This window comes from Nomascus leucogenys, chromosome 9 (genome assembly GCF_006542625.1).
Source record: "Nomascus leucogenys isolate Asia chromosome 9, Asia_NLE_v1, whole genome shotgun sequence".
In the NCBI taxonomy this organism is placed as follows: Eukaryota; Metazoa; Chordata; class Mammalia; order Primates; family Hylobatidae; genus Nomascus; species Nomascus leucogenys.
In genome coordinates, this window is record NC_044389.1 from 63,853,938 (window position 1) to 63,881,285 (window position 27,348).

At 37.5% G+C, this 27,348-nt stretch overlaps 1 protein-coding gene across 1 annotated transcript; it reads left to right on the plus strand.

Annotated features, from left to right (window-relative positions):
• On the plus strand, positions 1-27,267 carry BMP3 (bone morphogenetic protein 3). The gene is made up of 4 exons (XM_003265807.2): positions 1-57; positions 90-925; positions 15,373-16,283; positions 22,984-27,267. The coding sequence occupies exons 2-4, from the start codon at positions 610-612 to the stop codon at positions 23,173-23,175; spliced, it is 1,419 nt and encodes a 472-aa protein (XP_003265855.1). The 5' UTR covers positions 1-57; positions 90-609; the 3' UTR covers positions 23,176-27,267.
• The last annotated feature ends 81 nt before the right edge of the window (positions 27,268-27,348 follow it).

Consider the following 27,348-nt stretch of genomic DNA (forward strand, 5'->3'; position numbering starts at 1 on the left):
CTCTCTCTCTCATACACACACACATACGCACACACGCGCGCGCGAGCGCACACACACATACACACACACACACACACACACACACACACACACACACGTACACTAAAAAACTCGGACCAGCCGCGCCGCAGCTGCTCCAATCCCTGGAAAAGGCAATCGAGCGCCCTCCGGACCGCTGCGCACAGCCCCGGCTCCGACCTGGCGCCCAAAACAGAGCTAGTCCTAGTCCCTCGCGCGGCCAGTTTGGCCGGGTGTTCCCAAAAATAAAGCGAGGAAGGAAGGTACAGACAGATCTTGAAAACACCCGGGCCACACACGCCGCGACCTACAGCTCTTTCTCAGCGTTGGAGTGGAGAAGGCGCCCGCAGCGCCCTGCGCGGGCGAGGTCCGCGCAGCTCCTGGGGAAGAGCCCACCTGTCAGGCTGCGCTGGGTCAGCGCAGCAAGTGGGGCTGGCCGCTATCTCGCTGCACCCGGCCGTGTCCCGGGCTCCGTGCGCCCTCGCCCCAGCTGGTTTGGAGTTCAACCCTCGGCTCAGCCGCCCGCTCCTTGCGCCTTCGGAGTGTCCCGCAGCGACGCCGGGAGCCGACGCGCCGCGCGGGTACTTAGCCATGGCTGGGGCGAGCAGGCTGCTCTTTCTGTGGCTGGGCTGCTTCTGCGTGAGCCTGGCGCGGGGAGAGAGACCGAAGCCACCTTTCCCGGAGCTCCGCAAAGCTGTGCCAGGTGACCGCACGGGAGGTGGTGGCCCAGACTCCGAGCTGCAGCCGCAAGACAAGGTCTCTGAACACATGCTGCGGCTCTATGACCGGTACAGCACGGTCCAGGCGGCGCGGACACCGGGCTCCCTGGAGGGAGGCTCGCAGCCCTGGCGCCCTCAGCCCCCGCGCGAAGGCAACACGGTTCGCAGCTTTCGGGCGGCAGCAGCAGGTGAGTGCGGGAGGTGAGACTCCCTTCCCGTGGTCCCGCCCCAGCTTTCTCCCAGGACCCCCCACAGCTTCCTTGTCTGCCCCTTGCTTGGTGGCGCTGACCAGGGACCTTTCTCCGCCCTCCTCAGCTGCCCTCGGATTCCTCCGTCCAGTCACACCCTGTATGTCGCCAGCTGCATCTCCTGTAAGCCCAGTTTTCAAATCCAAAGTGAGAGGGGGAAATAGAGAGAATGAAGGGCGCGGAGCAGTGGAGGGGTAGGCTGGAGGAATTTCGTGGAAAAAGGGAAGGGGCGACACCCCATGCCTGTGAGGCCTCCTGCCCTGAGTGACTGGAGCACCTCTAGGGTACCTTATTCTGTTGATTCCTAAATCGGCCAGCGGAAATTCCTTTGGACTGGTCTTTAGCCATGTTTACTAAGAGGCAGATGCCATTTTATGCCAATACCGGGGCCCGAGAGAAATCATACTTGAGTAAGACGGCTTCCCCTCTCCTTTTCTCCTTCTACATTCGCTTCTCCGGGTATTGCACCCGCTCCTAATTCGCGCCCTTTGTGTTACTGTACTATATTTGACACTTTACTTGATAGTTCCTTAGTGGCAAAAACAACAACAACAACAACAACAAAAAACAGGTGCTTGGGTGTTTCGATTATTTAAAACCCGTCTGGGTAAATAGGGGTTGTACCATCCATCCTGGGAGGAGCTGGGAGACAAGGGGAGGGAGCAACCCTGGATGTAAACACCTCTTGGAATCTGCCCAAGAAAATCTGCTCATCCCGTTTTTCAGCACAGATCACTTCGGACTGAAATTCATGGCTTAACAAGGTTTCTCCTAGCCCCTGTGGTGAAGGGAATAACTTATGCTAACAGCCTCCCTCCCTTGTGTTAACAGCTTGAGGGAAAGCTTCCTGGACACTAACTCTGTTTTTATGCTTTGAGGATGTTCACTACATTCATGATAAGGGGAAATGTAACTGCAAAGCCTATCTTCAGTGAACAGTTGAACAACAGCCAAGACTCTTCAAGAAAATGAGGCCATGCCTCAATCAATACTGTCAGAATCACTAGAAAGAAATCTCCCAAAGTTTTGATATGTAAGACTCCTGGAAAAAGGGAAAACTAAGGCATTCATCAAGGAAAGCCCTGCATTGTCTGTGTAAATATATTCTAGAGCTTATAGGCATGATGACATTTACAATAGATGTGAATTATGCTTCCTAATGCAGAAGTCTTTAGCTAGAGACTGAACTGAACCAGATTTTACGTTCTTCTTAAAACCATGAGCATGATCTGTGAGGAGAGCGCCACCAGTAAGGAAAAAGAAACCTGCTCTGTGTTATCCACAGTATCCTAGCCATTGGAGGAGGCTGTCCTGACAGGTGACTGCACCAGTGAATACTCTGTTTACTTTAGTGCAACTCTAGGGGCATAACTCAGTGAAGAACTCACATGGGAGCTGCAAGGATTGAATGGAAGTTGGGTGAGCTAGGCAGGTGGCAAAAATGAAGGTACTCAAATCACTCTTATCTTGATATTTGTTTTCTTGGTTATATTGCTAGGGAGTAACTGAGGCCCGTAAGATAAAAAAACAATATTTTTTGGATTAACAAGTTTCATTTATAGAATGAACCACATGGTTTGGAGGTAGAATTTGAGTTTGTTTCATTCACGTATTGTACAGCTTTTGTTTTAGGCTAAGTTAACCATGGATAAAGATTTTAATAACTCAGGCACCATATTCTTTTTGGCTTCAACTCATTCCTTGCAATATAATTCCAGAGTGTCCCTTATCAGCCTCACTGTAGTCTCATAGCATCAAATAATAAACTCTGATAAGGAGGCCAGACATTCCCTTGAAATGATGAGTTGCAGCTTGATGCATATATACAAGGCTGTGTGCCCTGATAAGAAAAGTAATCCCTTTAGCATCCTAGAGACTGTCTTAATGACTTATTCATCAAATGTAGACACTGGTTTTTGTGGAAGCTTAAGTGTCATGTTACTTCATTGAGACTCCTGGCGAGGTGGTTCGTGTTGGGCCCCTTCCAAGAGTGTTTAGTTACTAACACACTAAAAAGACTATTATAAGGCAGTTCTGGCTCTAATAAGGCAGGACTCCAGGAAGGTGCTAAGGTTTTCATGTGTGTCCCTCTCTCTTCATCCATATCAGCATTTCCATAACACCCTTTCACCTTGTGACATATGTTCCCTTGTAGGTGAAAGATGCTGTCTAAATTAATATAGTATATGTTTTCCAGTCCAGAGTTTTGAAGTTTTAGAACATATGGGTTTCTCTGTACTGAAGACGTTAGAAATTCTAATGGAAGATCAGGTGGTGTGCTGTATATGGGGCAGCTGCTGATCTGATAGCCTCTGAGTGCTTATTCAGGCTGAGTTATAGCTTTAGAGTCCTATTTGTTCCTTGGAACATACCTGATTAAAATTATTTATTGTTCTAAACCTAGAATATCTTTGGCTGAAATTTAGCTGCTGTGGTCTCCCTCTGATTACTTTCTACTTAAACCATTACTTGATGGTGGGTGGCATTCCTCCTAAATACACTTTCTGCTAACCCCTTTTCTCCTCCCTGAATGCTATGTAGTTGGTGTGCCAAAACCGTAAGTTTGGAGTGCTTGTAAGTTTTTTTGTGATGTGGAAGGGTTTACATAAAGACAGGTTTTATCTTTCCCTTTGCAAAAGGTAATTTACAAAATCTATTAGTGACAGAGAAGGTCAGCTTCATAAAAACACACCATGTGAAGGAAGACAGAAGGATATGAAATTAGCATTTATTTTGATTCTGGTTTAAGTTATCTCTGGCTACTATATGATAAAGAAGAATATTTTACACGAAGTTTTCTTCTGTCTTGATCTTTTAAGATACTTCAGGATCATCACTTTCTCATGACTCCCATAGTCACTTAATCTTCCTTTTCTTAATGACAAATGTAATCTCTTTAGGAAAAACAATTAAAGCACACATGTTATTAGGAAACTATCACTATTTATGACATGCACCTACAAAAATAGCACCTTTTAGTGAGTACTTGTCACCTTTAAAAAAGTCTCACATACTTCGTAGATTTAAAAAAAATAACTGAGGCAATCCACCCCCACAAGTGAATATTTTCCTGCAATGAGGAAGAGGAGATTCTTTCCTCCTGTGACCAAAGTACTTTTAAGATAAGTAATTATAATATTGAAATGTTTCTGAAGTATAAGGCTAAAATATAAGGCTTCAGCAAAGATAGTATATAACTAAGTGTTGAATGATCATTCCAATAGGAGCCATTCCTTCAAAATATATGGAACCAGTGGGAAAACATCATTTTTGATGGGTTTGATGCTAAGGGACTATAAAAACTATTAAAACGTAGTTACCTTGAAGTGCCTGGCACCTAGAAACTAGGCTTGAAATTTTAAAGTACTTGGATAATCTGATGTTTTAATTTAAAGGACAATAGTACATCTGAGGAAGAGGAGATGGGTGTGCAGCTGCTTTGAATTATACACTACTCTGAATACATGATAGCCTTTAATGAAGTTTTTACTGTAACAAGCAAGACAGCTTTATAATCTCTGACATTTAAAAAATCACAGTGCCATGAATTCTTGATTATTCATGCTAATAGAAAGGAGAAAGGGAATGAATTACATATTAAAAAATTTAAATTTAACTTTGTGGTTTAGCTAGAAACACTTGAAGAGACCAAGAGACCATGGGGGTCAATGAAAAAAAAAATCTCCTAAGCAAATAATTCACTCAAGGAATATTTGTACACTAGAAATAGATACATAATTCAGAATGAATTAGAAGGTTACATACATTTTACCTAAGTAGTGGAAGCTCGTAAGCATTTGATTGAATGAGTTCAGATTTTTCTAAAAATTAAATAGGGACATGAATATCAAATCTGCTTTTAAGCATTTTTGCATCATATAATTTTGTATTTGGAAGAAGCATTCAAGAAAACAAGTCCTTCCTTTAATGGAAGCAGAAACAAGTACCATGATGTATTTGCCACATAATTTTTCAAATATACTGAGCTCACCTCAAAACCTATTATTTTTAATAGCCAAATCTAATTTTCTAGGAGAAAATGTCACAAAAACAGGTCTTTGCAAGATGTTAACAGATATTATATAAAATTGGGCCCCATGGTCAGACGTGGAAAATGTGATCAGTTTTCCTTGCTGTGGGACCTTTCAAGACCTTTAAATGCTAATGAGTCCCCATAAAAGGGGAATACTTCCTCCTGGAGAAAGCATTTTACAGAAATGTCCTTCTAAGATGTCTAGTTGGGAAAACAGTGGTTCAACTGAACACTGTCTCATTTTTCATTTCCCACGCAGTACCTATCTCAGTATGTCTACTTATTTAATACTTTTTGGACTTGGGTTCAATTGGCATTGTACCATCTTCCTGCTTTTATGTTATAAATGTCTCTGAATGTAATTTTAGACATCTTCTGTCATTAAATTTTATTTTTTCCTATATCTTTATGAGTTCTCCTTCATTGTTTTCATCTATAAGATTAATATTCGTTGTTTCACACAGGTATTATGCTTTAAAAAGAAAAGCTAGTTTATTTGTGGAAAAATTCACTAATGATCATGTATATCACTTTATTAATGTTTTATCACCATTACTACCTTGATGAAAGACACATTTACTTAAGATGTCAATCAAATTCCTTATATTATAAATCCCCAGTGTTTGTTATATTTAATAGGCATAATAAAAATATTGCACCTATCAAAAAACCTTATGAAAATGGTTGAGCAACTGTTATATATTTTCTTTTGGTTAGTCAGGATTTTTGTGCTTCAATAACAGAACATCTCTCCCCAAATTTTGATGATTCTTCCATATGCTAAATTTGTATATACTAATAATCAGTTAGTATCTTAATGTCTTTATTTTGGGGGTAGTAGTGGAAAGACATTTGGCATCACAAATAATCTTAAGACAGATTTTTCTATGCCATGTTTCAGTTGAGTAAATTTTTACAATTATGTTATGAATCCATGAAAATAGAATTTGTAATAGAAATATTGACTTTATATTAATCAAGTAATACAAGTATACCTGGATCATATCTACTTTTGACAGTAGTAAAAGATGAAATGTAACCCAAAAAGCTTTCATATATGGAATATATGTAACAGCCAATAAAATTACTAGTCTATCTACATGTTAGCAGTCGTTGTGTCTTAGCATAATGGCATATACAGCAGTACTCCTGGATAACACACATTTTAAGGGATAATACTTTAAAGGCATGAATTTCTCTTTGTTTATCTGAAACATCAGCATGTAGATCATAGAATCAAATGACCACGGTGGTTTTATTGACTCTTTCAATGATCTGTATTTCTTTAAAAGCCATCTTTTCATGGCAATAGAACCATGGTAAATGCAGTACCTTGATTGTATTTGGGTATACCACGAATATAAGTGTGTGTGCAAAATGATCTCACTTTATTACTAGCTTCAGTTAGTTATTTTTACTTTACTAAGGTACTGTTAAATATCTCTTTTATAAAATAATTACATTCAATAAATTTAAAAATATAAGGTTCTTTGTTCAGCCCCCTCATTTTACAGTTAAACCAACTGTCCAACATACTATTATTTGCTTTTCCTTCAAAAACCTTTCTCTTTAATTGCATGAAATTAATCTAAAGACTGAATTAAGGGTAATTGCTGTACTTGGTGTTAAATGAAATGGTTTTCAAGTAAAGATTATTAGTGTTTTGTTTTTTCTATTACCTAAAGCTAAGAGTTAGGAGATCTAACTTTCATTGTTGGCTGAACTGCTAATAAGTAAAGTCATCTAATATTGCTATTCTCAGTTTCTTCATCTATCAGATGGGTTAAATTATACCTCCTGTGCCTGTCTCACAGAAAGATGGTGAAACTCAATTGACAAAGTAAATGCAAAGATGCTTTAAAAGTTTAGAAGTCCTATATAAATTAGGTATTCTAATATTCTTAATATTTTGAGATTATTTCCCCCTGGCGTTCAACAAAGCGTTAAACATATCTCAAATGTTGATAATATGTACTTGTCTGTAGCACAGATGATGATGTAAAAATAGTTGGTAATTATCTGTGCAATCTATGATATCCCAAACCTTTAGTCAACAAATGTACTATTTTCTGTCCTGACCATGGTGGCTGAGGGGTGTAGGGTTATGCTTTTTTAGAGAGATTTCTTGAAGTTAATTGTTCTCAAAGTATAGTTCGTGGACTAGCTGCATCAGTATTACCAAGAACCTTGTTAGAAATTCTCCAGCCCATACTAGACCCGCCGAATCAAACTCTGGTGATGGAGCTCAGAAATATGTGTTTTAAAAAGCCATCCACAAGATTCTGATCCATATTTGAGAAACACTGCTCTAAGCTTCTGTCCCTAGAGTTTTGAGTATTTTATATCAAAACCAGCCTCTTAAATCTAGAATTGATTATCATGTTATTCCTGATCTCATCTGGCCTTTTTAGTGGGCCTACCCATAGACAAATGGTTTATTGACTTATATAATGGTAAGCTTTTTAAAATATATATCTTAGAAGGTATATTACTGCCTTTATGATGGTTTTGCCATAAAGAAGTCTTTGAAATAAGTTAATCAAGACTGCTTACCCTTCACTCATAGCTGCAGAGAGTTTATGACATAATAAATTTGCTAGAAGAAAAATATGATATGAGCAGAGGCCTACAAAGCAAGTCCCTGGAGGACATGGAGTCTATCTCAATTCATCTGTGTGTTCTGAGGACCTAGCACAGTTTGCCGTGTAGTTGACACTCACTAAATACTTCAGTTGAGTTGAGTTACATATTCAGGAGAAAAGATGAGATAGTTCAAAAGCTATCAGCCAGGCAAATATCCTTTACAAATAAACTTGCCTTGAAGGAATTTCTTATGGGGCATTTTACCATTTATATATTAAATGACAATACTATTCTACTTCATATACAATGATTATAATAATTCTTCTTTTCTAATGAATTGAAAGGAAATATTATATGCTATTTATACCCAAGAAGGGCTCTTGCTGACTTTGGGAACTTGAAATTACTTGAAAGTTTTTATGCTTTGGTGTTAAGTAGGAAACACTTTTAAATCTGTTAAGTTTACAGAGTTGTTCATTCAACACACCTAACAAATACCTTTTGGGACTTAAGTGCTCCAGGCTGTGTGAAGTACTAGGAATTCAAAGATCTATAGAACACAGGTCTGCCCTCTGAGTGCTCACAGTCTAGGAATGCCTTTGGGCAGAGGCTAAGAGTAGATAAACTGATTAATGAACATTTTACTATTCTAGAAAAACATACATCATATCATCTTTGGCTGTTTTTACTTTGGACATAGAGAATGGTTGTTTTGAGATCCCGTAAAGCACAGTCGTTTGACTGGGACTGTGCAGGAGAAACACAATTCTAAGACTTTGTGTTCTCTGTAGAAATTCTTCCTTTTGCCTGTGCCTGAAAGTTAAAGGCAGCACAGGGATGCTGCAATCTTGACTAAGTAATCTGCAGCAAATATTCACCCAGCGACTGAGGGTGGATGTGTCCCTGTCCTAGGCACCCCTGGCATTTCTAGCAGCTGTACTTTGTTTGAAGAAAGAAGTTGGGGCAAGGGGAGGTTGGGGAGGTGGTTGTTCTTAGTTACATATTTTCTGTATGACTAAAATGTTTTCCCTGCTTCCTGGGGATTTAGCTAATCATCAAGATTTCATTTAGTCTATTTGTTTTAAAATCAGACTTTACATAGAAAGCTTTTGATTGTATGTTCTAATTCCCTTTGCAAACGTTCTGTGTGGGCCAGCACAAAGGTGAACTTCCCCTTACCACTCCCTGGACACAGCCTCAGCTACTCCTGGAGAGGCACTGAAGTGTTGCAATAGCATGGCTGGCCTTAAGTCCCGAAGTCAGAGCCCGACTTCCTGAAATGAGTCCTTGGTTTCATCAGGTGCAAGTGCTTTGTTTTTAGGTAAAAACTGAAATAAATCTTCTACCTTTATTTAATAATCAAACTCCTTTTAAAACGCCTATCTGACTTTCTCTCCGAAGTCAATTGCTAGCTAGCTTGCTAACTCCTAGGGTGCTTCATGTTTGCATTTCTCTAATGAGTAGGTTGAACTAAATTTGCTCATTCATATAAAAAAAGCTTTAAGGTCAAGCCCTGTGTTGGAGGCTGAAGAGTCTGATATAATTTAGAGCCTTGTCTTTAAGGAACTTACGGCCTTAAGAAGGAGCAAAGGTGTAATGAAAATGGTAATAGAGGCAGGATCCTAGCCAAGGAAATGGGTTGTCATGACAAGCTTGCATCCAGGAATGGTATCTCTGCCTTGCCTTAAAAAACAAATCTGGATTATCAAGGAGAAAAAGGGTGGGTAGAGACATTGCAGAGAGAAGCAGCAACAGGTGCAAAGTCCCAACAAGTGTGTAAAAGAGAGCATGGCTTGTTCAGAAACTCACCTGACTTCCAACCTCCTTTTCAATTCTCAGGTGTTAAAACTCTAGAAAATTCAAAAGATAAGATTATAATGCTAATGGTAAACCCTAACTAGGCTGCAGTAAATATATTCCCATGTGCCAGTGCCAGCAAACAGTAAGAAAATAGCACCACCTATTGGTAGTCACATTTTGGCATCAAAATATTTCTTTGGGGAAAGCTAGAAAACAAAGCCGGTTATAGTTACTTGCAAGGGATGAGAGGTTCTCTCGTTCACTTTCACACACTACTCTACCATAAAAACATCCTCCTGTAATAGTCTTGACTTATCTCCAGTTGCCCCAGTCCCACAGATGGGTCTCACTAAGTAAAACAGTTTGAAAGTCATGACTTATATTGGCTTGGATTTGGCCTCCATTTAACTATCACCGTTAGATTGCATTCTCATTTTGACACTGGACAGAAAAACCCTGATCTCTCCACAGTCCCTTAAATATTGGAAAATAATTCTCATGTCATTGCTAAACTTTTTTTTCTCCCTCCAGGCAATGTTCTCTTATTTATTCAACTCAAATCTATGAGATAGTTTCCAGACCCCTCAACATCTGGGTTACTTTTTCAAGTTGCTCTCTTCTGCATTAATAAACTGGTTAGAATGAGAGCACCCAAAATTAGGCATGCAATTCCAGATATATTTAGATGATCAGTGTAGCATACAATTAATATTTTCTAGTACCTAATACTATCCACAGACTAAAAACGAGTATTTTTTGTAACCTGAAAAAAATCCACCTTCATTTTTTTATCATTATTATATCAGTTTGCTCTTATTAATCAGGAATTTGATTCAATCATTCCCAATAGATAAGTATCTGAATATTTCAGAAGAATAGAAAAGGTGAATATTAAGGTATTTTTTATTTACTGATATTCAAACGTAGATATTTGTGTGCATAGATAAAGCTGTGCTACAACTCATGGGGAAGAGAGAGACAATGCAAATCTTCTGTTCATGAGTATGGAAAGTTACTCACTTTACAAGTTAATATAAATTTTTTTTTTTTTTTTTTTTTTTTTTTTTTTTTTTTTTTTTTTTTGAGACGGAGTCTCGCCCAGGCTGGAGTGCAGTGCCGCAATCTCGGCTCACTGCAAGCTCCGCCTCCCGGGTTCACGCCATTCTCCTGCCTCAGCCTCCGAGTAGCTGGGACTACAGGCGCCCGCCACTATGCCCGGCTAATTTTTGTATTTTTAGTAGAGACGGGGTTTCACCGTGGTCTCAATCTCCTGACCTCATGATCCACCCGCCTCGGCCTCCCAAAGTGCTGGGATTACAAGCGTGAGCCACCGCACCCGGCCAAGTTAATATAAAATCTAAAAAGTAAAAGAGCATGAAAGTAATTGAGTAGATATTATCATGCACTGCTACTTGCAGGAAGGTGTACCTCATTCTTATTTACTTCTCTATATACATTCACTTGACCCCATGATGCTAGCTTATTACTATTTTTTTTTTCGTCCATTGTAAATGTTTTGGAGAGAAGATCATTAACTTACACAAAAATAAAATGTTTTAGAATAAGAGACGGCAAAAATAAAGTATGGGTTAGAAAAGTCAAAGTCAGTGAATGCTTTGTGAAATGGCTGATAATTCTAGCTTATTGTTTTGCTTCTTGGTTTTTTTTTTAAACCCAGGAGGGAGAGGATCTGGAACAGGCAGAGATCCCTAGCCTAGGTGGAAATAACAAAAGCAAACACATCAAGTGTTGGGAATAACATAATACCTTTGGTTAGGCTTCAGATTGGCCATTCCTTGCTCAACTTGGATGGCTTAGACATTCACTAGAACTTCAATTCTATAGAACTACTAGAACTTCAATAACTAGGTTGATTGTAAGTATTTTTATATTTTCTATGTAAAACATTGGCAACATTTCTTTTGCAAAAGCTTCCAGATATACAGCATTGCATACTGCTAGAATTTGTTCCTTCCATCCCCTCGCCAAGATTTCCTTCTTCCTTTATCTTTAAAAATCTGGTCCAAAGATTACTTCTTCCCTGTGTGTTTCTTTGCCTCTACCTGGGTAAAGTTAATGGCTCCCAATTCTGCTCCAAGCATAGCTAACACCTTTGGCAGCTTGTATTATCATCATGGCACAGCTATTTCTATTATCATCGTGGCATAGCTACTTGTATTATCATCATGGCATAGTCTTTTTTTTGTCCTTTCCATTTTGACTACAAAATTAGTGATTATTCTAGACCACGACCATCCAATAGAGATTCAATGGGAGCCACAAATAGTAGTCACATATATAATTTAAAAATTTTAGTAGCCACATTTCAAAGTGTGAAAAGCAACAAGTGAGATTAATTTTAATAGTATATTTAATGCAATATAGTTAAATAAAGTCACTTTAACACACACTGGCTTAAAATAAAATGTATTGCTATGATATCTTATATTCATTTTCTTACCAAGTCTTCAAAATTCAGTGTGTATTTTACACTTACAGCACATCTCAATTTGAACGTAAGTGGCTACATACTACCATACCGGAAACCACAGTTCTAGTTAGCTAACATTTATTCAATATTTTCTATGTGTTTTATGTACCTTCTCTCAATTAATCCTCGCAACAACTCTGTAGTTGCTACTGCTAGACCCACTTTATAGATGAGCACACCAAAACTTAAAGAGCTTAGGTTATTTGTCTGAGGGCTGCTATGGGTTGTAGTGAAATTGCAACTGGGCCAATGGGCTTTGACTTCATAATAAGGCACTGGTTTAAAATGAGAGCCATTGGAAGAGGCAGTATGACAGATTCAGAGACTTTTACAAGACGATGTTGTAGATTAGACACAGAGGTAGAGGCTAATTAACAGCAGGTCATAAGGTGACTAGAAGGAAACATGTTTGAAAGAAGAAAATATTTTGAAGCAAAATGTGGGGCAAAGGGCAGGATTAGTTTACCCATTAAGGTACTGCCACCCATATCCCTTGGAGATCATTTATTCCCTGCCAGCACGTTTGTTTGGCAACCGTTGAATTGCCACATACCCAGAACAGAGTGGCTTCTCTTCCTTCCACTTTAAACTTCTATCTGCTACACAAAATTTGGGTAAAAGTATATGCTCCGGTGACTGGTATGAATTAAGGCTCAAGTCTCTGAACAGTCCTGATGCCATGGCTTCATTATAAAGGTCTGTAAAATATTATCCTGGTGTCACGGATTATACAAATGTGCACCAATGGCAGTTTCCTCCTTTTCCTTCACACAGTGTTAAAAATGAATAGAATATGTTTCCCATTGCACTTCCCTTGTGCTTGGGGACTCAATGAACTCATTTTAAGTTTCCACATCTTTATAAAAATGTTTTGTTTTTACTGAAACATGTTTTTGATCAAGAACATAATTTCACGATTGCGTGTGTGTTTCGGAAACAAATATGTATATGGAACAAGTGCATGGAGAAGGGCTTAGGCTCTGGTGACTGATCCCAGGATGGGAGATTCCAGAGTTCTAACCTCAGTCTTGTGGATCTCGTTTTATGAGCTAAAGGGGAGGAATCAAATTCTGCACTTATTAATAAATCTCTCATTCTCTCCTTCTCTCTCATTTCTGGATTTGAAAAATTGGAAGTATGGGTGAACAATTTTAATCATTTTTGTTGCACTATATAGAAAGTTAACTCTTTTTTTTTTAATTTATGGAATGTCATAAACTTCAAACAAGATCCACAAGAGCATTCTTTTTTTTCTTTTTTGACATTTTTACAGTATGCCTTATTTTTCAGATGTATTATTTGAATATTGAGGTGCATTGGATCCTGCTTACCCAATGCTTATCAGGCATACTACAATTTTTTTTTTGAGACAGTGTCTCACTCTGTTGCCCAGGCTGGTGTGCAGTGGTGCGATCTCGGCTCACTGCAACCTCCACCTCCCAGACTCAAGCGATTCTCCTGCCTCAGCCTTCCGAGTAGCTGGGATTACAGGTGTGTGCCACTACCACCTTGCTAATTTTTGTATTTTTAGTAGAGACAGGATTTCACCGTGTTGGCCAGGCTGGTCTTGAACTCCTGACCTCAAATGATCCACCTGCCTTGGCCTCCCAAAGTGCTGGCATAACAGTCATGAGCCACTGCACCTGGCCTCATCCTACATTTTTTGAAGTAGGTAGAAGAAGACGTAATCCTTGTAAGACTGTTAATACCAGAACTAATAACAATAATAATTGATATTTAAGAAACACTTCACAGACACTTTATGGACTGCTTTATACATGTCTCATTTAATTCTGATGACATAGGAGGTAGATATTGTCTCATTTTGTGAATGAGAATACTAGCTTGTGTGATGTTGCGAAGTTGATAAGTGGCTGAGCGAGTACTTGAATCAAGGTGAGTGTAATTCCAAACCCTGTGTTTGTAGCCCGTAGGCTATACAGGCCTCAGATAAAAAGCTATTACAATACGTTGCCACATTTGTAGGAATAAGTCTTGGCAGTCTTCCATAACTCTGAGCTTTCACCCCTTTAAGTTTATTTCTGTGTTAAAGTTTTCACACATTTATGGTGCTTCAGTAAAGGAAAGAGCAAATTAATTAAAATGGCTGATTCTTGCTAACCTTTTTCTGTCTTTTAAAATTATTCCTGTTTATTACTCTCTTTTTATTCCACTTCCAGGAACCCTCCAAAACAAGAGATGGCATAATTGTTTTGCTTTGTTTTAATTGAGGTGAAATTCACATAGTATAAATTTAACTAATTTTCAGTAAACAATATAATGATAGTTAACACCCTCACAATGTTGTGCTATCACCAAGTCTATATAGTTCCAAAATATTTCCACAATTTTAAAGTAAAACCCTGTAACCATTAAGGAGTTTCTTTTCATTAGCCCCTTCCTTTAGCATCTGGCAAACACCAATCTGATTCTGTCTGTCTTGATTTTACTATTCTGGATATTCCATATAAATGGAATCAAACAATATGTGATCTTCCATGTCTTGCTTTCATTTAGCATAATGTTTTCAAGGTTCATCCACATTGTAGCATGTGTCAGTACTTCATTCTTTTTCATGGCAGAATAATATTTGATTGTATGGATATACCACAATTTCTTTATCCATTCATCCATTGGTAGTCATTTGAGCTGTTCTAACTTTTGGCTATTGTGACTAGTGCTGCTATAGCCATGTAATTATTTGAGTGCCTGTTTCAATTCTTTGGGGTGTATACATAGAAGAGCAATTGCGGAATCATAATAATTCTATGTTTAACTTTTTGAGGAACTGCCAAAGAGTATTCCACAGCAGGTGAACCATTTGGCATTCCCACCAGCAATTTGAGAGTGTTCCAATTTCTCCACCTTCTCAGTAACCTTCTGGGTTTTTTTGTTTATTTGTTATAGTCATCCTAGTGTGTATCAAGTAGTACTTCACTGTGATTTTGATTGTGTTTCCCTAATGACTAATGATGTTGAGCATCTTTTCATGTGCTTCTTGGCCATTTGTATATCTTCTTTGAAGAAATGTCTATTCAAGGCATTTTCCCATTTTTGTTTGGTTTCTTGGTCTGTTTATTGCTGAGTTGTAACTGTTATTTATATGTTCTGGATACTAGATTTATCAAATGTATGATTTGCAATTATTTTATCTTATTATGGAGGTTGTCTTTTCACTTTATTGATAATGTCTTTTGATACACAAAAGTTTTTAATTTTAATGAAGTCCAGTTTATTTTATAAATTTACCTAATTTATTGATGTATCTACTTTTTCTTTTATTGCTTACACTTTTGGTGTCATATCTAAGAAGCCATTGCCAAATTCAAAGTCATGAAGAATTACCCCTAGGTTTCCTTCCAAAAATTTCATGGATTTATTTCTTATATTTAGGTTTCTGATTCATTTTGAGTTAATTGTCATATAGTGAAGTAATGGTCTTGTTTACTCCTGTTTACTCTCTTTCTCTTTCTTTCCTAGAAACTCTTGAAAGAAAAGGACTGTATATCTTCAATCTGACATCGCTAACCAAGTCTGAAAACATTTTGTCTGCCACACTATATTTTTATATTGGAGAGCTAGGAAACATCAGCCTTAGTTGTCCAGTGTCTGGAGGATGCTCCCAACATGCTCAGAGTAAACACATTCAGATTGATCTTTCTGCATGGACCCTCAAATTCAGCAGAAACCAAAGTCAACTCCTTGGCCATCTGTCAGTGGATATGGCCAAATCTCATCAAGATATTATGTCCTGGCTGTCTAAAGATATCACTCAATTCTTGAGGAAGGCCAAAGAAAATAAAGAGTTCCTCATAGGATTTAACATTACCTCCAAGGGACACCAGCTGCCAAAGAGGAGGTTACCTTTTCCAGAGCCTTATATCTTGGTATATGCCAATGATGCTGCCATTTCTGAGCCAGAAAGTGTGGTATCAAACTTACAGGGACATCAGAATATTCCCACTGGAACTGTTCCCAAATGGGATAGCCACATCAGAGCTGCCCTTTCCATTGAACGGAGGAAGAAGCGCTCTACTGGGGTCTTGCTGCCTCTGCAGAACAACGAGCTTCCTGGTGCAGAATACCAGTATAAAAAGGATGAGGTGTGGGAGGAGAGAAAGCCTTACAAGACCCTTCAGACTCAGCCCCCTGAAAAGGGTAAGAATAAAAAGAAACAGAGAAAGGGACCTCATCAGAAGAGCCAGACACTCCAATTTGATGAGCAGACCCTGAAAAAGGCAAGGAGAAAGCAATGGATTGAACCTCGGAATTGCGCCAGGAGATACCTCAAAGTAGACTTTGCAGATATTGGCTGGAGTGAATGGATTATCTCCCCCAAGTCCTTTGATGCCTATTATTGCTCTGGAGCATGCCAGTTCCCCATGCCAAAGGTAGCCATTGTTCTCTGTCCTGTACTTTCTTCCTATTTCCATTGGTAGAAAGCCACATTGACTAAGTTGAGTGTGCATATAGGGGGTTTGTGTAAGCATTTGTGTTTCCATTTGCAAAATCCATTGGGACCCTTATTTACTGCATTCTAAACCATAATAGGTAATATGGTTGTTCTTGGTTTTTCTTTAATGGTTGTTAAAGTAATATGAAGTCAGTATTGGTATAAAGAAGGATATGAGAAAAAAACATGTGTGAAACATACTTGTTGTGTTGCTTCTCAACATGGTGCATATTCAGCCACATGGTTATGTGTGAACCTGCACCTGTCCATGTAAGCAAGCCCCAAATGGTAGAAGGCTGATCTTGGAAGAGTATTCAAGGAATAAGTGAATGTCATGGTAGCACAGAGAAGAGCTGATGGGATTAATGCCCTAATGCAGAACATGTTTTAATAAATACCCTTTTGTGAGCTAAGTTGTCCCCACAGAGGTCAGGATCAGGATTGACTGAGGTAAACTGGCCTCATGAAATCCACTACATGCTTATTTCATTTGCTTCACTGCTAAATATCAGAAAAGGAAAGCAAAATAGAATATGATGACTCTGTAAACTTTTGCCAAGACTAATTTCAACCTTTCAGAGCTTACCTGTGTCTCTTCGAAAATCCATAAGGTCTGAACTTTATCATATCAGTTCTCAGTCTCCTGACAAATATATTTGCAGAAGTCTCTCCAACCCCTACCTCCAACTTGCACGGCACATTCAAGTGACTGTTCTCTTTGAATTTAAAGTTTAAGTAGTACCCTCTATAATAAAATATAGTGGCACTCTTCAGCCTTCAATTAAGTTTATTGGTGCACTTCCATTCTCAGCTTGTAGCAGTTTATATCTCTGTTATACCAAAAAAAAAGTAGCTGAAGAAACAGAATTCAGAGGAATACAGTTTTCTTTTTCAAAATTTGAAATGAGTCCATTTTTGCTATTTTATGATAATGAAGAAAAAATCCTTTGTCTCAACAAATGACCAACTTCTACTTATGCATCTCTAAAATAGCATTTTCATGTTCTAGCCAAGTGTAACACTTGGCTATAATCATTGAGATGACAAGCATAACAAACATAAGTGCAAAGGGCTTTAGTCTGGCACAGTGGCATGCCCCTGTAGTTCCAGCTACTCTGGAGGCTGAGGCAGGAGGATCACTTGAGTCCAAGAGTTGCAGTAAGCTCTAATTGCACTACTGCACTCCAGCCTGGGTGACAGAGTGAGACAGCAGGACCCTGACTCTGAGGAGAAAAAAAAAGAAGCAAAGGGCTGACAGCACAAGGCTGGGTTAGCCTTTTCAGGGACACAGACTTGATTGAAATTTTATTTTCTTGTTATAATACTTCTCTAAGACCCCTTCTTTCCCAAAGATTTTTGATCATTTTATGTTTCATAAACCCAAACACAAAGTACGAATTCTACACCCTTGCAATTATGTAAAGAGTCTTATCTTGTCTAAATATTCATAAAGGATATTTTACTGATCAAACAAAATTGTTCAACTGAGATAACATTAAAAAACACACACACAACAAAGATGACAAATGTAACAAACAGTGATGAGTCTTTATTTTACAGTGTGGCTTGCCTTGTGGCATTGAGAGGCAAGAATGGTTTCAAAATCTGTCTTTAAACCCAGGATGACTGACTTGCGTTGGGTCTCAAAGTTTTCCAAATAATCCCTCTCACTTATAAAGGGTAATATATTCTGGGTAGCCCAGGGAAGGAGTTTTTCCCTTTTTTTTCTCCTGACTACAATCTTCAGGACTCAGGAAGCCATGACAATGCAGAGATAGTCTGTTAGTTTGCTTTTGAACCTCTAGCTCTGGAGAATTGATTTGGTATCCACCCCACCACAATTACTTCCAATTTGTCCCTCTCATTTATTGGTTCTACCTGCTTTTACCGTTCCAAAACCTGCTGTTACTTCAGAAGAGCTCCATCATCTTTCTCAGTGATCTAAAGAATAATAATTTAAGAACTGATGAGGAATAAGTTAAAAATAGCAGAAATACATTTAAAGAGAGAAGTTTGTTAGTGTAGGAGAATAATTAAATGTACATGCTTGGTCATAGCAGGGCGTCTTAAACCTTAATGTCCTGGCAAATTGCCCTGGATTTAGTTAATATGCAGGTTCTGATCCAGTGGATATAGTAGAGCCTAAGATCCTGCATATCTAACAAGTTCCTAGGTGATGCAGATGCTGCCGATCCACAAATTGCACTTTCAGTAGCAAAAATGAGAGTCAAATCCTTTAAACTTGAATCTTGATTCTACCACTTATTGCTATGACTCTTTGGAGAAGTTATTCAGACTCTCTACAAGTTATTTTTACAGTCTGAAATGGGTCTAATAGTAAATAGTAAAAATAATAGTTTGTATATAACAAAAACAGTGGGAAAATGTGACGGTAGAGCACCTTGCACATAGTAGATTATCAATAAATACCTGTTGTTGACATTATTATTCATGGCCATTTCTGAGACTGAGGAGAAAGAAAAGCAAACGTAGGACTCTGAAGAAAGACTACATAGGAAACGAGATCAAGAGAATAAAAGTTGTAAGGCAGGAAAATGTTTTCTAAATGTTTCTAGTCCCTTTTCAAACATCACAAAGCTGAAAATAGGTTTCTCCCTTTGGGTTCAACCGCCCGTGAGCTCTTCCAGGGTGGTTTATTTGGAGAGTAAGAGAATCAGGAGAGCATCAGTTGCAGCAACTGAACTCATCATAATATTTGTCAAAACTTGGAATGGCATCAGAACTCCAGGGAGACATAACAGGGATAAGTGTGGAGCTTTCTCTCTGAGCTTCAGATTTCCTTTTGCCAAGTTGAGAGTGGAAGTTTGGCTGTTACATAGAGTTCTCAATCTCTCATCACATTGTGTGGATCTGTTTAACTTTTAAAGCTTTCTAGTGGTTCCCTTTAAGCCTTCCAGGCCTTGTGTCTTTCAAGTGGTACAGTGACCAAAAAGATGGGAAACATGCAGCCAAATGAAGCTGCTACATTAGGGGAAATTAATAAACATCCCTGTTATCAGCACAGTGTCCAATACTGCAACCAGAGTGAACTTTGTAAATAAAAATATAGTCTAAGCAACAGAGGAGAATCAAGGCCACTGGTCAGATCAGTACAAAACATGTGGAATAACTGAGGTGCCAAAGACCTTTCAGACTTTAGATATAGTTTTTGCCCCAGAGAAAGTTCCCCCAGGCTAGACTGCTTTGTTGGCCCTCCTTTCTTTTGGCCTCCTGAGCCAAAGACTGTTCTATATGGCAGGGCCTTTTGTCTGCAAAAGTTGACAACCTGTTCTCTAATTCAGAACAGCTGTGTTCTTTCTGCCTTTCCCAAATTCCAGGCTTTGCCCTTTCACTGATTCCAATTAGATACTTTCTGGACTATCACACCCATGTGGGCTGGACTGGAAGAATTGTGGAGTAAAACTCCATGGGCCAGGTCAGGAATGAAGGCTCTTAGCTGATGACATGCTCTCCCCTGCTAATGCATTTGTAATCAAATTCAACTCGAGGACATCATACACAGCTTGGCAGGTGCAGGCCTGACCATTGTAGATTTCATTCACAGACACGGCAATTTGGATTTTTCTGATTTCTAGCCCTTACAGCCAATCTGTTCTCCCAGAGAGAGATTCTTGGAATTCTGCCATGAGATGAAAAATACCCATACAGTTAACGCCAAGTTCTATACCTTTGCCTCTCCTCATCACCTTAGAAGAGATGGAAAACAGAAATTTTAAATGAAAGTGATTGAGCTGTTGTCACTGACAAAGATCCAAGAGAAGTTGGTTTTGCTTTTTTTTTTTTCAAGGAATTTTGCAAAAGCTAGAAATAGCAAACACATAGAATTAGGCAGCGAAGAATCTAAACACTTTGAACCAAGTATTCCATACAAAGAAGAAATTCACATTTAATGAGTTCAAAATGATACAACCTCAATTAATTTCCTGAATCTTCCAATTTTAATCTCTGGTCATAAAAATGAACTCCAAAAACATTAACTCTTGATGTGCTGAGTTACTTAAGCAAAAAATTACCTAACTGCTATTGAAGTCGTGCTTCACCCTCATTAGAAAGAGCTGGTAAGGCAAATACCACAGATATGCATTAGTAATTGATATATTTCTTAATTTTTTAACTTATTTAATAAAGAGTCATGAGACACATGACCTGAACTCAGAAACAAACAGAAATTCTGGACTGGCAATATGCTTTACACCAGCAAATTACCGCATGGATCTTTTGTGCACGACATAATTATTTCTGGTAATGGCAGGTTGATCAGAGGATTTCATAGTGAGAAAAAAAAAAGCAGGGGAAACTCCCTAGTAATCTGAGAGGTTCCTGATAAGATACATCAATGCAGAATCAGGGGCTTCTGTCCAAATTCCAGTGAGCCCACTAGAGACTACTCATATACTCGTAGTTTCTGAATCTATCATTTGTCAGTTAAAACTTTTAAAAAAAGGACAGGAATTTTCCTAGGAAACACCCATGAATATTTTCCATATCTACACCAGGTCATTTGCACAGAAACTTGCATTTTTGTTGATAGGAATTATTTCCACAGAAATGGATAAAATGGAGGGTATGCTGTTTCTTTTAAGTATTTCATCCATTTAACAAGCATTTATTCCATGCCTAGATTATACTAGGTGCTCAGCAACAGCAATGCACAGCAGAATTTAGCACCCAAGGTCTCACGTAATTAAGTTGATCCGCTTTGTATAAAATTCAAATATTATAGGAGTTATTAAACATTAAAATAACAGAATACTTTTGGAAAATCTGGTTTACAAATTGTTTTCGCTTTATGACAAGCTGTTAAGATGATTGAGTCATAAAATAACTTTAAATCAGTAGAGAAAAGTGGATGGCTGCAAAAGCTTTCTTTAGAAATTACCAATAGCATTAACAAGCAATGGCTACTGACAATTGTTGTACAATACTGATTGTAGTTTGTGTAAGTTACACAGATATTATTGGTGATGCGGGGCATACAATGTGCGAAATAAAACAGCATGAACTTCCTTTCCTCAAGGGAGGAATAACTCGCTTTGTAATGAGTTAAAGCTAATTAATTCAAAGTTAACCAGTCTTTTTAACATATACTGAAAATCTCTGGGAAAAAAAGTAAGAACAGTTGCCCATCATTAAGTCTAATTATTTAGTTACTTATGCCTAATCACAATAAAGTTGAAGTCTGACATATGGATTTTATTTCATTGATATTAAAAGATGGGATGAGATTTAACCTTCCTCTGCCAAAAATAATCCTTTTTTTCTTTTCTTTTTCTTTTTTTTTAAGAGTATGCCTGCTTTCTATATTATTTGCTTCTCCCTTGGTTTGTATACACCCTTAAAGTTTTAACTTGTTCCAGTTTCCCATGCTGGGAGTTTTAGGAGTTTGAAATTAAAATACCAATTCACTGGGGCGGGGTTCCTCTGAGCCATGAGAAACATGGCTCAAAGTCCTGAAATTAAAAAGCGAAAGTTTTGGTCAAAATCCTACTCCTGAATTGGTCTCTGGCAAGTTACCAAACTTCTGTTGCTCAATGTGTTTAAAACAAAACTACTTTCACCTGCCTGAAAGAGGCATCGGGAAAAACAGGTGTTGCACAGTGGGGTATCTCTTAGGAAGTTCTTCTTACCACTCTGGCAATACCTAACATTCTGGACTTGCAAAAATGACTGTTTCTTTAGTACTTTTAGCTAGAGCAGAGCTGTATGGGGTTCTCTAAATAAAACCACATGCTTCACATGGATGTTAGTGGTCCCATTTGGCATTTTCTCAGGCAAAAGATTCTTACTCAGGCTTCTGTGGTGAAAGTTCTGGTATCCATAGGATAACTTTAGGTCCTCATAATTCCCAGAGGGAATTCCCAGAGGACGTGGCCCACTCTTAGAATACAACCCCACCATGCTTAATTCTAAACCAGTGGAGCAACAGTGACCCCCAGTGGCCAATGGTGTGGTCTTCTTACCCCCCAGTTTGTACTTCTAAGGAGAGTTGAATAATTACATAGTGGAATAGTCACCATCCAATCCATCTTGGCAACTATGAAATTAAATAAATCAATACCCCTCTGACTTGCTTGGTTTTATTTTAACAACAATGCCTAAATATCACTATAGCAGTGGCAATAATGTATCTCTGTTAAATAGAGTGCTTGTTAGGGTTTTGATTAACATAGGGCCAATAACAAATCATTTTTTGTTGCAATCCTGTTATTGAAAACACCGTAGAATGTATTAATTCCATGTTTGGGGACTAAGTTGTTTGTAATTAAATGATTCTTGCTGAGATAACTGGGTTTAAATCCTCTACCATTTACAAGCTATTTGACCTTAGATATGTCGTTTAAGCTTTCTGAGCCTTTGTAAAATGTAAGAAATGTTAGCTTTGTTGTAAGAATTAGAGATACTACATATAACATGCCTGGAATGCAGCAGGCACTTAATAAATAATAACCATTTTGGTAGTGGTGGGATAGGAGATTGGGCTTAATGTATAATGATGCCAGAGGTTTTACTAATTGTTAAAACAAATTCATTAGATAAGCATTTTGTGTAATGAGGACTGAGGAGTGGAAACACAGTTCCACCTAACATATGTGTTCTTCTTTCATTTCTTTTTCTAGTCTTTGAAGCCATCAAATCATGCTACCATCCAGAGTATAGTGAGAGCTGTGGGGGTCGTTCCTGGGATTCCTGAGCCTTGCTGTGTACCAGAAAAGATGTCCTCGCTCAGTATTTTATTCTTTGATGAAAATAAGAATGTAGTGCTTAAAGTGTATCCTAACATGACAGTAGAGTCTTGTGCTTGCAGATAACCTGGCAAAGAACTCATTTGAATGCTTAATTCAATCATTATTTTTATGGACTTCTTCCTTTTTTTTTTTTTTTTTTTTGCACTGTCAATGCATTTTGTTTCAAAAGATTATTTCTATAGTCAGAGGGGAATGAGCTAATAGATTGAAGGTTTCCACCAAGGAAAAGGACTGTATTTGTTTCTAAATGTAACTTAAAGTGAGATTTTAGTAAATATGGACATCTATTTCTCTTTTTGTAATCAAACACAACAACTTATCAAACTGTTTTTAGAACTGTTAGAGAACACACTGGTTTATTTTTGTAATGTTCTTTGAAAACAGAATGGAGAAGCAGCAATAGCTTGTCATTTATCTCATTTAATGACTAATGGGAAATAGAGAACAATTTCATGTTTTGAATTAGGCTTATTGCCTTAGATTCCTGAGAAAGTGCTAAATAATCAACTCTGATGTTTTCTTAAGTTCTTGAGACTCTTGTTTACCCTTGTTTTTCCTCCACAAGTCATTGTGTAAGTGTAATGGAAAGTTTGTGCTGAGCGTTAGTGTGAATGTATGTGCATACATGCTCCAGGTGCCTGTGCCCTCTGTAGGGTGGTTTGCTTAATATGGTTTTATAATTCAGTTTACACAGGATTCTTTATTTTTTCAATTTTATATTTTGGCAAACACCATTCAGTTACGAGAACTTTGTCAAATATGATAGAATAATTCAAGAGCATATACAGAGAGTTACCACTTGACCCAGGTATTTGATTGCAAATACAGTTGTTTTCATTTCATTTCCTACCAGAAAAAGGAATCAGCAACCCAGTTTTTGAAAACACAAGTATAATTCCTCTTTTGTACTTCTTTTTCACAAATGCTTTTATTTATTCTAAATTGAATTTAAAAATCATTCCTAAAGCCATTAACTTTTTAATTCTCCTGATATGCCTTTACTTCATATGAAGTTATTGGTAGATGTTGAGGCCCAAAATCTGATGGAATATTGAAGATCTTCTTAAATGACCAATTTAACCATAACCAATTATTGAATATCATTCTTCAGTCACATCTAAGTCAGGCACTTTTTCACATAGATCAGGGCTTTTGGCTCAGTCATGAAATCTACAAGTTAGCAAAGCTTACAAAACATTATTCACCAGGTATGGGAATCAAATATAGACACTTGTTTGTCTTTGTTTTCCATTTCTATGTGTCACATACATACATGTGTCCTCTTATACCTTTACTCTTCAAAATTATTTCAAAATCCTTCTCACTATATTTATTTGTGTGATGGAAATGCTTTCAGGCCATAGATCATTGTTGGTGTTAATCTGTGGTTAATCCTCATTTTAGTTCAGTCTTATCTGATACTTAGAAATATCTCAGCCATTTTGGAGGCTGTGGAGTATCAGAAGACATGGAGTTTGTTCTGTCTCTGCCTGTAGCTAATTATGGTGGTTCAGTCATTTAATAAATATGTTTTGAGCATCTATTTTGTGAAAGGCACTGTGTCACCTGTGTGTCTTTAGTGTCCTCACTGGTAAAATGAAGAGGCTGACCATTAGCTGGAAGGGTTAAGTTTATAATTCCAGCTATTTCATACCCGTCTTCCTTGAAGGAATTATAGTGATAGATACAAAAACACTGTAAGTCCCTCTTTTAATAAACTAAATGCAAGAACATCCTATACTTCGCTGTTTGTAAATTAGTATGGCATTCGCTTTGGTTTAAGTGGTATTTTACTGAAAACCCATTAAAAGAAGAACCCATGAAAAGAAGCTCTTTGACACCTTGGGGTACACAAATGTTGGTGTGGGTGTGTGTTAATTCTGTGAGTGAGACACACCAGTTCTAAAAAAAAAAAATGAGTGAAGTTCTGGTGCTTGAGTTATCATGCTTTCTTCTGGTTCATTTTTTCTTACAGTAGCATAACGATTCAAAGTAAGATGGAGGATAAAATTACTTTTTAATACATGTTCTCAAACATTTGAAAATAAAAGTGTATGATAGAAGGGGTCCAGAGTGTGGCCACCATCCTGATCATACTGTTTTTCAATAAAGAAAACTTTTTCATTGGTAGATTTGGTGAAATTCTAAATTTAGGTTTTTTTCTAGAGATGTATCAACCAAAACTTCTGGCAATTCCCAGTATCACTTCTTAGCCTTCTTATATCCAAATGCCTGTTTGTTACCTTTCTTAATTTGAGTCAATGCCTACTTATTACAGATTGCACCCCACAATGGCCAAAAACCCACTACATAATAAAATTTACAGGTACCAACTAGTTAAAATTATATTTTAAGTAGCAATTGATATAAAATTACAACACAATAACAGAACTTGGGTAATCTCTTAGCAATGGAAATAGGTTTTAACCAACAGTTTTTCTGGGTGCTTTGTAACTATCATTTTACTACTGAATTGAGGATATATTATGGTATAAATTGGAAGAGTTTTATTCCCAAAGAATAAAGCAAGATTATCTTTCAGTAGTAGAGATTGAAGTAAATGTATTAATATTTTAATTAATACAGATTTTCTAAGAGTAGTTAGAAAATTGAGTAAGTGCCTGTTTTACAAATTGTTAGGTACTACTTTCTGTATAATTCCTACATAGAAGTTTTAGAAATCTCCTGATATAGAATTATTAAATTGGCATTCATGAAAAGAGAAGCTACAATTATAAATTCCATTTGCTAAATCATGCATAATACTCTCTCTCTCTTCCCCCACAAGTAATCTCTCTCCCCAATGTAGCATGCACGCACACACACACACACACACACACAGAGTCAGTTACTGAAAAAAATAATTCTTTTTCTTTTTTTTTTAAATGGAGTTTCACTCTGGTCACCCAGGTTGGAGTGCAGTGGCGCGATCTCGGCCCACTGCAACCTCCACCTCCTGGGTTCAAGCAGTTCTCCTGCCTCAGCCTCCAGAGTAGCTGGGATTACAGGTGTCCGCCACCATGCCCGGCTAATTTTTTTATTTGATAAAAATAATTCTTTTTCTCAATAACTGTTCTCTTGAATTCAAATTAAGGGACCGCCAATGTCAATAGAATATTTTAAAAATACTTTGTTGTAACCTGTGTAAATAATATATAATTTACAGGATTTGGGATTGTAGAACTTAAACTGGAAGACTGGATTCCTCAGATCTCAGGACTACAACATTCCAGATACATTTTTACATTCCCTTTGCTATATATTAACTGATGATCATTTATATGTTAAGATTTTTTACCTTAATATTTCTGAATAAAATTCTTATTGCCCATTTAATATTTTCATAGGCAATCAAATGTGAGTAATACTGCTAAGAGTCTGATTTATTAAAAATGTTTGTATAGTTCATTCAGTTTAGTCTTTTGGTTTAGTCTTTCTGCTTTCACTTTTCTCTGTGCTAACAAGTAACTAATGTCTGGGCATTGACTTCTTATTGAATCAAAGTTGGGTTAGGAATAGCTATGCACACCTGATGTGTAAGATTAAAGAAGAGATTAAATAAGAAATCTTGGGTAAGTTGGACTTTTCTGTCTAGCTCTTTTTTCCCCTGAGTTGTATTTAATGTAGTTTATAAGTGATAAAGTGATCCTTGTTTTCTGAAACCCCGTCCTTCTCTTCAGCTTTCCACAGTTTCTGTAAATGTTTAATACCTGTACAGTCAATGGCCATTTTAAATATATATATATATTATATGTGTATATGGAAAAAGTTCAAAGATGCTTTTAATTTATTTAATGACTATTGCCTTCCTATAATAATTTTCATCCTTAATTATGATAATAATTTTAGCAAGAAAAATTCCTTTTTACTACAGTTTTTAGATGCAAAATGCAGTTTGGTTCTTTAGTCAAATCCACTTAGAGGGTATATTGCAGTGAAACCGTGAAGGATACTTCACTACCAATGTATAAGCTTTGTTGAATTTGTATCATTTTCTTTCAGTAATGAAAAGCTATTCATTATACAGTATGGAAATAAAAATTGCTTCATTGACCATTCATTTTTACTTATTGGGAAAGACCATATTTCCAGACATTTTCAAGTGTGCTGCATTTGAAAAGAGGTAATAAAGCTTAAACATAGAGTTGAACATTTTCAAATGGTATTCTAAATGGAGCATCGTAACTTACTCTTAACATAACATGATTATCATTGTAAAACAATATTGAAATATAC

Bases quoted from the DNA above. Each gene is read 5' to 3' on its own strand.
- BMP3 (XM_003265807.2), top strand. From the start codon at position 610: ATGGCTGGGGCGAGCAGGCTGCTCTTTCTGTGGCTGGGCTGCTTCTGC. The intron at 926-15,372 runs GTGAGTGCGGGA...TTTCTTTCCTAG, and splicing joins CTTTCGGGCGGCAGCAGCAG to AAACTCTTGAAAGAAAAGGA. The intron at 16,284-22,983 runs GTAGCCATTGTT...TTCTTTTTCTAG, and splicing joins GCCAGTTCCCCATGCCAAAG to TCTTTGAAGCCATCAAATCA.